The sequence below is a fragment of the Populus nigra genome, chromosome 1, assembly GCF_951802175.1.
Source record: "Populus nigra chromosome 1, ddPopNigr1.1, whole genome shotgun sequence".
Lineage (NCBI taxonomy): Eukaryota > Viridiplantae > Streptophyta > Magnoliopsida > Malpighiales > Salicaceae > Populus > Populus nigra.
In genome coordinates this window covers 26,073,583-26,088,313 of record NC_084852.1, presented here as the reverse complement: position 1 = coordinate 26,088,313, position 14,731 = coordinate 26,073,583, and the positions used below count along the sequence as shown (strand labels likewise).

The 14,731-nt window shown below is 34.1% G+C and overlaps 2 protein-coding genes across 2 annotated transcripts; one reads left to right on the top strand and one right to left on the bottom strand.

Annotated features, from left to right (window-relative positions):
- Positions 1 to 651: 651 nt before the first annotated feature.
- LOC133690101 (4-diphosphocytidyl-2-C-methyl-D-erythritol kinase, chloroplastic/chromoplastic-like) lies at positions 652 to 6,411 on the top strand. The gene is made up of 11 exons (XM_062110286.1): positions 652 to 968; positions 1,167 to 1,262; positions 1,375 to 1,443; positions 1,639 to 1,743; positions 1,817 to 1,873; positions 1,970 to 2,170; positions 2,890 to 2,982; positions 3,075 to 3,174; positions 4,369 to 4,468; positions 5,694 to 5,779; positions 6,056 to 6,411. The coding sequence occupies exons 1-11, from the start codon at positions 801 to 803 to the stop codon at positions 6,151 to 6,153; spliced, it is 1,173 nt and encodes a 390-aa protein (XP_061966270.1). The 5' UTR covers positions 652 to 800; the 3' UTR covers positions 6,154 to 6,411.
- Positions 6,412 to 8,208: 1,797 nt separating this feature from the next.
- Positions 8,209 to 13,370, bottom strand: LOC133669891 (uncharacterized). The gene is made up of 2 exons (XM_062090223.1): positions 13,196 to 13,370; positions 8,209 to 10,339 (listed from the first exon to the last, which is right to left on the bottom strand). Exon 2 carries the CDS (start codon positions 10,308 to 10,310, stop codon positions 8,352 to 8,354), a length of 1,959 nt encoding a protein of 652 aa, XP_061946207.1. The 5' UTR covers positions 10,311 to 10,339; positions 13,196 to 13,370; the 3' UTR covers positions 8,209 to 8,351.
- Positions 13,371 to 14,731: the final 1,361 nt, after the last annotated feature.

Here is a 14,731-nt window from a genome sequence, read left to right as displayed (position 1 = left end):
AAATTTATTATTTATAAATCTAAGATTACTAAAAATTTACATAATTATCAATTTTAAAACTTATGAGATTAGTCGAAATACACGCAAACTGATCCGAACACTTACATTACTTAAAAAAACCCCAAATATCAAATTAAAATAATATTATTTTGATTAAAAAAATTAATAATTAATAATTTCTTTTTCGTGTTTTTTATAATATAATAAACTTTTTAAATTAATTAATAAAATTTTAAACAAGTCACTCAACACAATGACTAAATTATAATTTATTTTTTATTTAAATGTTTGATCCGAAACTCCATTACAAAGAACATCATAAAAATACAACTTAGTCACTATAATTTATTAAAATTAAAATTAAGTGATTATTCCCTATACTATTAAAAATAACTAAGCAATCCTTTGATTGACATCGACCATCTCAAATTTGTTATTTTGTTTTTATCCGTAAATACTTTTTTTTTCATAACCAAGCTTCCCTATCCTACCCACTTTACTTTTTTAATTATATTTTTTATAGAAATAAAATAATTAAAAAAATAAATTGAAAAAGGGTATGAATACCATAAATATAAAAAAAATTAATTTTATAGTTTGTCACGTGCCAGGTTGCCTAAACAATATAAAAAATCCACGAAAAACGCCAACCAAAGTATAAACATTTTATGCGAGAAACACGCTCGAGAATCATGCCCAGCAGTCATACCAAATACTGTACAATTGGAGCTTGAATTTCACTATTTTAACACTGAATTTATGTGCCTGTGATAGCAATACCAAGAGCAAACACAACCACCATGGCTTCTTCTCATCTTCTCTGCAATACTTTTCCCATTCAAACATCTTGCAATCTCTCAAGTAAAAGCAACATCTCTTCATTTAAGCCAAGTGGATCCTTTTCTTTTTGTCAAAAACTTCAATTTCAAAGGACCCCAGTTGTGAAAGCCACAAGAAAACAAGTAGAGGTGTGCACTTCTAGTTTAGAATCCTTTGTTGTTTGTGTTTTGGGTTCGAAGTTTTGAACTGTTTTTTTCTTTTGTGTTTGTTTTATTTGGTTGGTTTTGCTTTCATTTTAGCATGGTTTGTTGTTTATGCTTTGAATTCAAGTTTTGAACTTTTGGGGTTTTTTGTTTTGGTTTTTTTTGGTTGTTGGGGTAATTTAGCTGGTGTATGATCCTGATGGAAGGGTAAACAAGTTGGCGGATGAGGTGGATAAACAGGCTCCTCTCTCAAGGCTCACTCTTTTCTCACCTTGCAAGGTTTGTTTGCTAGTGTTCTCATGCCTTGCTTGTGCTTCAACTTTATGATCATTGGGTTTGTTTGGTTTTCTTAATAAATGTATGAGCATTTTGGTATTCTTATTTGGTGCAGGTTAATGTTTTCTTGAGAATAACCAGTAAGAGAGAAGATGGGTATCATGATTTGGCATCTCTATTTCATGTAAGCTTGTACAAATTCTAGCAGCGAATGCCTTTAGTTTTCTTGTTAGATTTATGCACACTAGTATACTAAAGTGAAATCGGAAAAAGAAACCTGATTGGTTTAGCATTTTTTTTTTCAATGCTGTGTTTGGTTTTAGTTTCTTCCGTCATTTGAATTTCACAAGTTCATATTTTTCCCCTCTTGTCCCCTCAGGTGATTAGTCTCGGAGATGTAATTAAGTTCTCTTTGTCACCATCAAAAAGAATTGATCGATTATCAACCAATGTGTCTGGTGTACCTCTTACTGAAGATAATTTGGTAAGGCATAAATGATATTGTTCTTGCTGTGTATTGCTTGTGAACTTTTATTTTCTGAACTTTCTTCTTGCAGATAATTAAAGCCCTTAACCTTTACAGGAAAAAGACTGGCACTGACAATTTCTTTTGGGTAAGAAATTCTATTGGTTAGTGTATTTGAAGATCTGTTTCTAGATATGAACACAGTAATTGAAGAATAATACTGAATATTTGAAATTGTTGGCAGATTCATTTAGACAAAAAGGTGCCCACTGGAGCAGGACTTGGTGGTGGGAGCAGCAATGCCGCTACTGCCCTGTGGGCCGCAAATCAATTCAGTGGCTGTCTTGCTACTGAGAAGGAACTCCAAGAATGGTCAAGTGAGATTGGTTCAGATATCCCTTTCTTTTTTTCTCATGGAGCAGCCTACTGTACTGGCCGTGGTGAGGTATGTATGAATTTCGGTTTAACAATCAACTTGAAGACCTTCCTTATTTCATTCCTCTCAATTGCCGATGGAGGGTGATTTTTCAATTACAGACTTGATTGAGATTTCCCTCATTCTTTTGAGAAGGTCAAATTCCTTCCTTTTATATATTGCTTTTGCTATGAATAATAAGCTGGTTTCATAAGTATAGTTGCAAACCATTCCCTTTCTGGAGGACTAAGGGCTGGTTTAGTTTAGTCTGGAAGACTGTGGGGAGCCACTTATGGTGTTTAGGTGGCGTTTCTGTTTAGTAACCTTTAGCTGTGATGTTGTTATATCATGCATAGATAGTGTGGCTGTAGTTTGGTACCAAACAAAGTAGGTCTAGGCTTTTAGACAAGGCAGACTGAAGATAAAAGATTCATGTCCCAACCTCAAACTCTGTGGAGTTAATAGTTGAGGTAGTATTGTGCATAAAAGGATCATGCAAATGTTAGGATGAGTCATACAGAATCGTGCAGTTAGGAAATCATTTGAAAGCCAGGTAGGCAATGGGGGAAGTTGCAACCTTTTCTCAGCAGAACAATATGAATTGCTTGAATTAATTTCTCAGTTACTTTTAGAAGGACATGCACACCCATTTGCCATTATAGATGCCTGCCTCAAATGTGCATGCATGTCAGGAAATGCAATTTTGTTTAGCTAGAGAACTTTCTGAAGTTTTTGCTCTGGTTTTTTAGATTGTTCAAGATATTCCTTCACCAGTATCTTCAGGCATTCCAATGGTTCTCATGAAGCCCCCGCAGTCATGTTCAACAGCAGAAGTTTACAAGGTAATTTGGTATTAGTATTATGGAATAGAAAATTGTTTGGGTTTCTTTAATATCAGCACATCTCTTGATAAGAGAACTTTTTGATTTTTCAGCGCTTTCAATTGGATAAAACCAGTCAAGCTGATCCTTTAACATTGCTGGAGAAGATCTCAAGGAATGGAATATCTCAAGATGTCTGTATCAATGATTTGGGTATGAATCTTCAGATACTTGAGCTTGTCATCCTTTTATTCTCCTTTCCGAAATATCAAGTTATCTTTCTTTCTTTCTCCAATCCCCCTGCTTTCAGATTAGGTAAACCTGCACGAAAACCTTTGTTTGTTTTAGATGTCTGAATAAACAGTTTGGTTTCAGTTCTTAGCATAATAATTGAATAACAAGGTAACTGGAAAGAACAATTTTTGTTGTAGAATATATAAACCCAGTAACATAGTTACACCTTGCTGTCCCCTGCCATATGCATTACACATATAATATATATATATATATATATATATAAAAAAAAAAAAAAAACTGCTGGATCCAAATTTATTGGTTATCACACAAGCTGGCTCTTATTGATGCAGTTTCAGAATATATGAATGAATGTAGGGTCAATTACACTCATGGTCCCTGTACTATGTAGTTTGATCAACCAGTTCCCTCAGCTACTAATTTGATTAGAGTCCCTCTACTATGCATTCCGTTTACAATTAGGACCCTCCATCCATAACTGCATCAACATTGATTCGGTATCATGCTTGACGCATGACTTGTGTCCCAATTCTTAAAAACCTCCCAAGTTTTATAATCAAATTATTACAAAATCAAAACAATAACACTCTCTCTAGGTCAATATAAAGAAGAAGCAACTGGGCCTAATCTGGACCACTTCCGCTCATGCCATGTTGCCACCATCATCACTACTACCTATGCACCAAATCTAGACCAGCAGATCATGGAATTAAATATCGATTGCTGCTAGGAGTACTGGTGGCACCTTTTCTACCACAAATGATATTTATGGTGGTAAAAGGTGACAGAGACATTAAACATGCTATTTGATGGTTGGGGCAATGATGGGATAATTGCAGAACAAAAGACAGAAATAGGGGAGACTTTTATGCGTGCATAGTTGGCTTTGGGCTGGTTGACCCTTAATCTAACCCTAATGCTTTACCTGCTCTCACATCAATACTGGTGCCCATCTCTTTGTCCATTTATCCTCTCTTTTTTAGGCATAAAGGGTGGGTGTTGCAGGTTATAGACTCCCTTATCATCCTGAGTCTGCTATGCTCATGGTAGTTCTTGGATAGCCAGGGCTGGTCCAATCATACATTTTGATTTTCTTACTTTTCAGGGATGGAATATTCATTATTTATATATTCTTGAATGGCTTTCTTGCAGAACCTCCTGCCTTTGAAGTTCTCCCCTCTCTCAAAAGATTAAAACAGCGTATAGCTGCAGCTGGTCGTGGACAATATGATGCTGTTTTCATGTCTGGAAGGTATGGTGCTGGATTGCGATTTGAATCTTCATATTTAATCAACATTTGGCTTAAGTCAGCAAAATGGTTTTCTGATAGTGTTTTATTTCTGATGAATTTTAATGAGATTTGATTTTTTGCACTTCAATGCATTGATTACTGTAAGCTATGGTATTGGCAAGTGACAAACTCTTTAATGCACCTTGTCATTGTAATTTTTGTAGTTCTGATATCAACATGTAATAACCCCATGTTCATAACGATAATTTTATGTTCAAGTTAAATGCTGGTCGTTTGAGCAACCATGCTGTCCAATAGGCCTTCAAAACCTCTATACAGGCTGCATAATTTTCTGTAACACAGCAGTTATCCTAATGGTCATTAAAGCTCACTTACACAGCAGATATACAATCAGGTCAACTATTTATCTTTTGATATTTAGACATCCTCTTATGCAGTGGCCCAACTGGAGTACACTTGAATGCTATTCTCCTTGAGAGAGAGGGAGAAGTTGAAACTGATAGTTTAGCTTCTCTAATACTCCTAATGTCAAGTACAAATTTTTCAATAGTTCAGAAGAAGGCATCCTTTCTCCATTTCCAAACCCTGTACCCTCTTTAAACCTTAATCTATCTGCAACTACTCAAATGGCACAGCATAGCTGCCTTAAATATTCATTAATGCAACCTGTTTCGGCTCCATTTAAGCATTTGAAGCTCATTTCTGAATGTAATCATTCAAGTGCATGTACGTTTCATACCGACATTGAAATTAGGATGGAATGAGGTTATATTCTTGCCTTGGAGGTGTCTCTTAACTGTTAAATTCAGCCTGTTTGCCGTGAATGAGGTGATTGAATGTGAGGTGGTGCAAGCCTTGATACAGTGTTAGTATCTTTATCATATTCTGTGAATGTTATGCCCTACCATGTGTATATTGTTAAAAATCTTATCACTCGTATGTTTTCTAGGTTCTTTTTTCTGTGCTTGCTTTCAAGTTTTACAAGATGATCTTGTTAATTTCACACCTCTTAATAATTGAGCACTAGTAGTTGATCTCTAATGGTGCAAGGAGAGTTGGAATAAAACAAACTGTTTGCATGAAGTATCTAATCAGTTGTAGCTTTTGAAATTTGTTTGCGTAGTTGTATATTTTAATGTTGATATGCCAAAAGAAGACAAGTTGATAATATTAGAACATCCATTGTACCTCAATCTGAATTCCATTTCCCATATATTCCATGCAGTGGAAGCACAATAGTTGGGATTGGCTCACCAGATCCTCCGCAATTTATATATGACGAAGATGAGTACCAGGATGTTTTTGTGTCAGGTAAAGCTAGTCCCGCCCATTAGCTTCCTGTTTCATAAATGCCTCACTAGAATTCCTGAAGCTTGAAGAGCAAATCCCTAATATCACTGAAGTAGGTTTCCATTTACTTAGAGATGCATTAAAAGCAAGAGGGATTAAGGTACACAATCAGAGGCTAGTTTTCATCTTTTAGGAAAAACTCAAGGCCCAGTCAATGAAAGAAGAAGCCTCTTCTTCACATTCCTCATGTTATTTGTAAATTTGACTCTTTCACATCATCATTCTTTCTAATTGCAGAAGCCAACTTCCTTGCTCGTGAAGCAAACCAATGGTATCAACAACCTGCTTCAGCAACTTGTAGCTCTCCACCCGAATTTTCCCCGTCTGTTGAGTGAATTATTCTCTTGTATAAAACAATGGTCACATCTGAATAATTGTATCATTCATTGAGGTGCAACTTCGAATTTTCGCTGCCTCTTTTCTGCTGTGAGTAGTCTTCACAATTTTTGTTAATCAGAACGAATAATAGCAAATGCTAGGTGGTTGGATAGGGAAAGATATCCAAGCAATTTCGAGTCAAAATCTTGCTGTAGTTACAACTGTAATACCTTTTTCTGAAGCTATGTAGCTGGGAATAAAGAAAGCTTTAGACATGTTGATGGGAGGGGGTATTATCAGAATATATGCTAAACTGCTGGTAGAATTAAAAAAATAAAATAACATAAAAAAATATATAGGTGTTGCTAGTATTTTTGTTAGTAGAAAAAAAGATTTAAATTGCACGAGTATTGATCTGATGTGATTAATTTAATTTGATGGGTTCAAAAACAATCCAGATGATTAGTAAAGCGGAAATTTTTTTCATGAATATTAAGATGGAAATATATTATATTAATTTAGAATAATCTGGGTTAACTTGTCAATCTGCTTATAAAGTCATGAGATTATAATAATCCTATAAAAAGTAAATTAAAATAAATTGTGAATTTTAATTTTTAATAAATTTATTGTTAAATGATAAAATTAAAAATAACAAAAAAATAATTTAAGTTAACCAGTCAAACCCGTAACCCAGGTCATAAGATCAGGATAATCCAATAATAAATAAATTAAAAGAAATTATAAAGTCTAATTTCCAATTAACTTTGTGTAAAAATATGAAATTGAAAACATATTTAATTAAAAATAAGATATAAAAAATAATTTAATTAAACTCGAGTTAACTAGTCAAATTTGTGACCTGAGTCATAAGATGGAGATAACCTTATAAAAAACAAGTCAAAATAAATCATGAAATATAATTCTCAATAAACTAAATGTTGAATGATGAATTTGAGAAGAAAAAAACTAATAAAGAAGAGCGGGAAAAAACTTCGAATCAACCCTCCAAACCTATAATGCAAGTCATGAGATTTGGATAACCTCATAAAAATTAATTTGAAAAAAATTATAAAACACAATCCTCAATAAACTTAATATTAAAAAATATAATTAAAAATAAAAAAACATGAAGGAAGAAACAAAATATTATTTTAATGAATAGTGTTTTTATGAGCAAGAGTAAAGTAAAATCCCTTTTTTTTATTTTTTTTTTATTAATATGAATATCCTATAAAGCATGATGTTGAATAATAAAATGGAGGGATTATTCATCATGCGCGAAATTTAATATTCAAGGATAATAATTTTACCTAAACTGATCTTATTAATATCGATTTAAATTGATAGAAAATTTTTAGAATTAATTAGGTTTAAGTAAAATTTGAATGTAAAAAATTAGGTTACTTTACTTGAGCTCGACTTAAAATAAATAAATAGTATTAAAGTTTGAAAAACTTACATGTATACAAATAAATTAAGTATTAAATAGTTATAAATTATAGTATTTGACTTTATATTTTAAACTTAGGTTGAGTTCATGGATACTAAATAAATATTTAAAACCTACTTGGATAAGTATAAAAAATTCATATTCAATCAAGTTTGAATAATTATTTTAGATTTGAATTTAGATTCAAGAATAAATAATATAAAACCGATTCATAAATATTCACTACCACGTTACTCCTCGCATAAAAGTTATATTTATCAAGATTCTTAGTCTATCTAATTATTTATTGATAAAATGATCTTTAATCAATAAAATTATTATTGTAATGAAAATGTCAAATCATCAAAAAAAAATATTATTTTTAAAATATTTTTCATTCAAAAATACATTAAAATAATATTTTTTTTAATTTTTAAAATCAACAAATTAAAACAATCTGAATATATAAAAATTAATTGATTTTTTTTGTTTAATAGCGCATCTGATTAATGCTAATACAATGTATGGAACTTAATTTCCTTTCATCATTTTTTTCAAACTTCTGGATTTTTCGAATTATGACTTGACGGATAGCAAATCAATGAAAAGGAAGGGGAAAAGGGGATCAAAGGCAAAGGACTTTCGAAACTGGAATGATACTCACCAAAAAGCAACAAAAGGAACCAACATCAAATTCAAACACATTTTGAGGTCTTTCTTTTCTTCTTCCTTTTTATCTTTTTCATTCATTCATTCATTCATTGAAATCATCCCCTGCCGCCCCTACAGCGAAGGAGATGAAACAAACTGTCTTGACAAGCCAAAGATATCATTCCCTTCAAACGGAGAGGTCCATTCATGGGAACCGGAGCTGGATGTTTCTGAATTAGCCACACCACCATCCCGCAATCCAGGAATGGGCATGCCATTGCCGCTGGGAGCTGATCTCATTGCCAGTCTAGCACCAAAGCCAGAAGCGCCCGTGGAAACATACGCTTGAGCACTGCTCTTTAAACTTGGTCCTAACCACAATCCACCGGGCCTTGGGGAAGATAAACCTCGATTCAAACTCCAGTCTATGCTGGTGTAATCTAACTGCTCCATTGACCCGGAAGTGCTCCAATCAACTGGAGAGGTTGCCCCTGATGAACCTGTTGAGCCCAAACCAGAGAAAAGTCCAAGGGAAGAAGCAGCAGCAAGTGATGGCGATGCACCAGCTCTACTCCATAAGCCATTTACTTTGCTGGTTCCAGGAGAATCCCCTGGGCCACTGCTGGGGACAAAATACTGCGGTTGTTGATAATGAAATTGGTGGAACATCTGATTCGAACTCGGAATGTTTGGGCTGGGGCTTCTTGTGCTAGGAACGTGTGGCATCAAGCCATTTGACTTCATGATATCAGCACTATTGGTGGGATACCAACCAGTGGCTGTTCCAGGAGGAGATGAGCTTATGCTTGCAGTTGGAACCTGCTTTGAATTTACAGATTGAGGCCGCTGCATCATAATAACTGGTTCTCTGATAGTTCCAGGCTGAAGGCTCTTGTATTCACTTCCAACAGTAACATAACTGGTTTCCGTCTTGGCAGGTGGAGGTGGCCCATGCAAAGGAGATGCCAAAGAGTGAGAGACAGAAGGATTTGATCCCACACTTGACCATCTCTTGTCAGTTGGAGTAGGAGTTGGCTGAGGTCTTGGCCACTCCGACTTCGGTTGTATTCTCTTCAAGGACTGCACATTTTTACTACCTGATTCCAAAGATCCTCCCACCAGAACAGCTGCTTTTGTATAGTTAAAATCTTTATCATCTCTTCTTTGCTGTATCATGGAAGTTGGGTTGAGCTTTGGTTGTGGTCTCACCATATTCTGGCTACCTGCTAAAGAATGCTTATCATTACTTGACGTTGGAGGATCACCATTTTCATCAGCTTTTGGAGGAGAAGAAGGTGGATCTAGCTTCAGTTGTCTTAAACCTTCTACAGCCTTCTCAAGATCACCTTCAGAGGCAACCACAGCTCTTTCAACCTCCTGCTTTGTGCACTTATATCTGATTTCCATTTCTACAATCCGAGCAAGCTCTTCTGATATATCAATTTTCAAAGTACCCCCACCAAGGTTTTGATCTCTGTGCTTATCTGCATGTTCACCCTCTTCAAACAACCATGTTACAGATTCTTCTAACTTGCCTTCATTCAATATAAGAGCCATTGTTGCCCGTTCATGCAAAAATCCCATTGCAACAAGCTGTTGAGCTAGTGCTTCCAGCTTTCTCGACATAAGATAGCCAGTGCACCGCTCATGCAACTCATGTGCTCGCCTCTCCTTTTGACGCTGATGCTTTTTCTCATTCTTCTGGCGGATTTTTTCCCGCTTATCATTTTCAGTGCCTGGTATTGCTTCTTGCCGGACTGGATGATTAGATGTCTTCTCTTTATGATCTTCTGACTCGCCAGACCAGCTACCATTATTCGAAACAGAATCATACTCAACCCCAGCTCCAAGCGACCCTCCAAGATGATCATCTGTCTCGTCAATGTTTCGGAAACGACTATTATTGTGTAGAGGTGAAGCAGAGGATGTCGGCACTGTTTCAATGGTATGAAATGTTCCAGACAGTGGATTGTATGCACTAGATGAGATACCACTTCCTGCATTAGCAGGTCCCGAAGGCTTTGATGAAGCCTTCTGGGGTTCCTTGCCAACCTTTCTGTCCTTTGACTTTGATTTTGAAGCTGGAGACATCTCAAAAGGCAAATATGTTCCTGTGATGTCTACAATAATGATTACGACATTTAGTATACAGTTGTGGAAAAAGACAAGTAACTCAGTCAGCTGGATCGCCATTAAATCAGACAGTATAACAACCAGTAAACATCCACCACAATATCTTCATAAGAGTTTATATGGAAGCCAAAAAACAAGTCAGTTTATGCTTATAAGATACAGATAGCAAGTTATTTATTAAAGAGTCAGAATCTCATATCTGCAGAAATGGACACATAACGAGTAAACACAAGCCTAAACACCAATGACCATATCTCATTTAAATGATGTTTTAGTGATGCCTGTTGCAGAACTTTAAATTGAAAAAAGAAACCACCAGTATACATGAAGAATGACAAGTTCAAAAAACTGTTCATTACAAATACCGATACCCTGAGGACTAATATTGTATAGAATACATAGGTAGTATTAGTTTGGCCAACTCATAAATGCACATTCTGGCATGTCGTCCATATTGAGCATGCTTCTCAGAGAACCAAAACAAAAGTACCCACTATATAACTAACCATCTTTTCCCTGCTCTTTATTTTGCAAAAACACATTCACTCACTTTTCATGTGAAATTTACTACCACGAATATCATTCATTTTAAATTGCAAGAAAAGTTGTTCCAAATCAGAATACAGGCAAATGCAGACTATATACATCAGGAATGTGAAGTTTGAGAATTTATTTTAGTGATAACTCATACATGTAATCCTCAGAACAATCAAGGAAATTACAAAATACTGTGGTAATAAAGTTAAGCATTACTACTGAATCACAAGATTCCCCACGATAGATAGCTCTCTCCTATTTAACAAAGCATCAAAAAATTCTTCACCCTAGTCATGAACTTAAAACTGTTGAAACTGATTTAGTTGAGCAAAGCTTCTGGCTTCTGGCTTCTAAAATGGATGATCCGGAAATCATAAGGAGGCTATTATTAACCAGGGAACCCCAATACTGCCTTGACCAGGGAACCCCAAAACTGCCATATCCTTGCCTACCCTCTAAGGAGCACATTGCTTAACAAACCATACTTGAACATTTTGATCCGCTAATTCTGTCAACAACTAAAAGCCTATAATTTTGTTCCAACACACCTCCTTTATTGCAAGAAAAACTACTCTGGAAGCATTCGAACAGCTAAACTGCCAACTCTTGTGTGCCTTTAACTGTTGTTCCAAACCATCAGCTCTATTGTGTCCCCATTTGGCAATAGCAAGGTTTCAAAATTTATTGTGATGCCAACAGTTGAGAATCACTTGAAAGGTCCAAATATCATCCAATGATGTAATTTCAAATGTTAAAGAGTCGTCAAAAGAGCTAGGGTTGTCCTTAGCACAAGCAAGGCAGTGAACAATCTCCACAAATGAGGCCTCTTCTTCCAAAGCATAAATATTCAGTACCATTAGGACCTTAAAAGTAAAAAATAATGGTTCAAAAACAGCATCGTTCAACAAGCAAACCTCAGATCCTTTGAAGAGAATAAATTGTCTAGGTTTATTTTTATAGATGCTAGATAAGTTTGCAGGTACATTACTACATTAACAGTAAGAGAAACAAACACAAAATTCAATTCCAACAACTGCTTAAGTAACAATGTTATTCCAATCTTCACACCATCACCCATTAAGACTGCATTCAAAAGTCACTGGCCTTACAGAATCTCAATGAAGTGATCCACATTTCCAAATGCAGTTTCGAAAAACACACCCATAGACAGAATTGTGTCATTTCTGTTTCTCTATCACCAAAAAGAATCGATGAGCATTAAAGCATAGTTGAATTCGAGATTAAATCACCCTTATGAACTTAATTTCTTCACGCAATCCCACAGTGTAATCGAGAGGAGCAACCACAAAGAACCACATCAACTCAGGTACTCAACCTAACTGTCTATTAGCATCCTAACTTCTCCTACAACAATCAATAATGTCATTTAAACCCAAACAATCACTGTTACCCTATGTAACATGACTAATAAAGCTCAACACAAATACAATAGTGTATCACTGTATGATTACTTTTTATCTGAATTAATTGTTCATGCATTTCTGGTAAAATTTTCTCCAAAAGGGCTAACATGCTAACAATCAACTCCAGTGCTTTACAACTAAGATATAACACCACTATAGCAACAACATAATCAAAAACAATAAAATGACCCGCCAGATAAAACTAACCAAAACTTGCAATGAATTCACACCCTAATCAAGTCTCAATTCTCGAGACTTAGAGTCTATTTGGAAACGTACAAACAGCGTTTCTTTAAATTTTAAAATTTTTTCATTAAATTTTTTTATTATTGTTTTAATATGCTAGTATTAAAAATAATTTTTAAAAAATAAAAAAATATTATTTTTGATTCATTTCTAAACAAAAAAAAAACATTTTAAACACTGCCACAATCCTAAACAAACCTTTAATAAAAAAAATCTAATTTTCCATCTCATCATAAGCAGACCAAGCCAGACACTAAAAAATGATCTCTCCTTCGAAACAAAAAAAAAAAAAAAAAGAACTGCCGCAAGACAACAAACGAAGTATTAATTTCCTTCTCCTTCGAATGTAAATTTTACGGCACCGGAATTTTCAATCCTTTAATAACTTAGAAACAACATTACTCCACTGATTACGATCACAGATGACAGAATTATCGGTCAATTGATAATAGTCAAAATTGATAGATCCATAAAAAAGTTTCCAAAATATCTAGATTCGAAGTCTTAAAGAGAGCAAGAAAATCGAATTCAAATCCCTAATTCGATTGATGTTCCGTCAATTAATTATAATCAAAATCAAAATTGAGTGCAAGAACTTAGAGAGAGAAAGAGGAGAAGGGAGGGAGGAAGGCAGACCTGAGGAGAGAGAGTGAGAGATATGGCGGTGTGATAGATCGGACGGCGGAGATTAGGATTGGTCGAGGGTGAAACCGAATCGATAGAATTAGGGTTTTTGGAGAGAGAGAGGAGAAAAGAGGGATTTTGATTTTTGTTTTTATTGGTTTTTGAGAAAAATAAAATTTAAAAATGGAACTGCTTTTTTTTGCTATATATTTTAATGGATGGATGTGGCCCTAGCGTTGTCGGCTTCTTAGCGTTGTCGGCTTCTTTTTTATTTAACTACTATTGTATTTGTTTTATTTTTTGACCCTCCGAGTTATACTGTTTTCATCGACACCCCAGTAATTTTTGTTTTCTTGAATGTAATACATCAACCAGGTGTGGGTAAAAAAATTAAAAAATCAATTAAACTAAGAAAATCAGAAAAAAAAATTGCAAAAAAAACCAATTAAATTTAAAAAAAAAACAGACCAATTCGGTTTGGTTTTAATTTTATAAGTTTAAAATCGAAAAAATCAAACTGAATTCAAACCGAAAAAATAGAAAAAAAACATAGCCAAACCAAGCCAAAACCAAGCCAAACTAATTTGAGCCAGTTTTTGTCCTAAAAAAATTTAGTCAAACCAAAACTGGTCGGTTTGATCCAGTTTCGATTCGATTTTGTTTTTTAAAAAAATTCAGTTTTGTTACTTTTTTTTATAAAAACCAAATTGAACCGAAAATGATCATCTCTACTGTAAACTATAAAATGTTTGGATTGAGACCTCTACATTACTATTCAAGGTTGTAACTTAATTGCAACCACTAAAATCATATCACAACAATCTTTTTTGATAACTTTCCAATTCCAACAAGTATTTCTAAACTCAAACCAATAAATAAAATTTGAGTTTTAATTTCTAAATTTAAAATTTGAAATTTTCTAAATTATTGTAGGAATTGAGTTGAGATTTTAAAATATAAATTAATTTTTTATCCATAGTTATAAAAACTAGACTAACTTGAAGGGTCAACTTGAGAATTGGCTGGTTTAGGCTATTCGAGTTAAAGAAAAAGAATATAACCGATATTGTCAAAAACTCAGGTTAATATGTTATTTTAGTTGACCTGAAATTAATTCGGTCAAAACTCGATTCTTAACTTATTGATTTTCAAAAAGAAAAGTTAAATTGATATTATTTTAATTTTTTATATATAAAAAATTTAGTGTTGATTTTTCAATCCATAATTCAAACCTTATCTTAGATCGATTCTTCGGTCAATTATTACAACTATACTTTTCTCAAGTAATTTTGGGTTTATTAGAGTAAATTACAACTTAGTGCTTATAGTTTAACAAAATGAACTAATCCGATCCTGTTGTTTGAGAAAGTAATAGATCAATTTCAAGGTTTTTAAATTTTTTAATAACTTAGTCCTTCCGGTTTTATTTTATGTGGTGCGGAGTTTCTTCGATTTAGTGTTTTTTTTTTCCTGAAAATACTCTTTGTTTTTGCATCAAATCTTCAAATAAATTTAGTGCACTGCACGTAATCTCTGCAATATAAACAA

Coding starts and splice junctions, on each gene's coding strand:
- LOC133690101 (XM_062110286.1), top strand. CDS start 801: ATGGCTTCTTCTCATCTTCTCTGCAATACTTTTCCCATTCAAACATCT. Junction 4,469..5,693: donor GCTGTTTTCATGTCTGGAAG/GTATGGTGCTGG, acceptor TATTCCATGCAG/TGGAAGCACAATAGTTGGGA. Junction 5,780..6,055: donor CCAGGATGTTTTTGTGTCAG/GTAAAGCTAGTC, acceptor TTCTAATTGCAG/AAGCCAACTTCCTTGCTCGT.
- LOC133669891 (XM_062090223.1), bottom strand. CDS start 10,310: ATGTCTCCAGCTTCAAAATCAAAGTCAAAGGACAGAAAGGTTGGCAAG.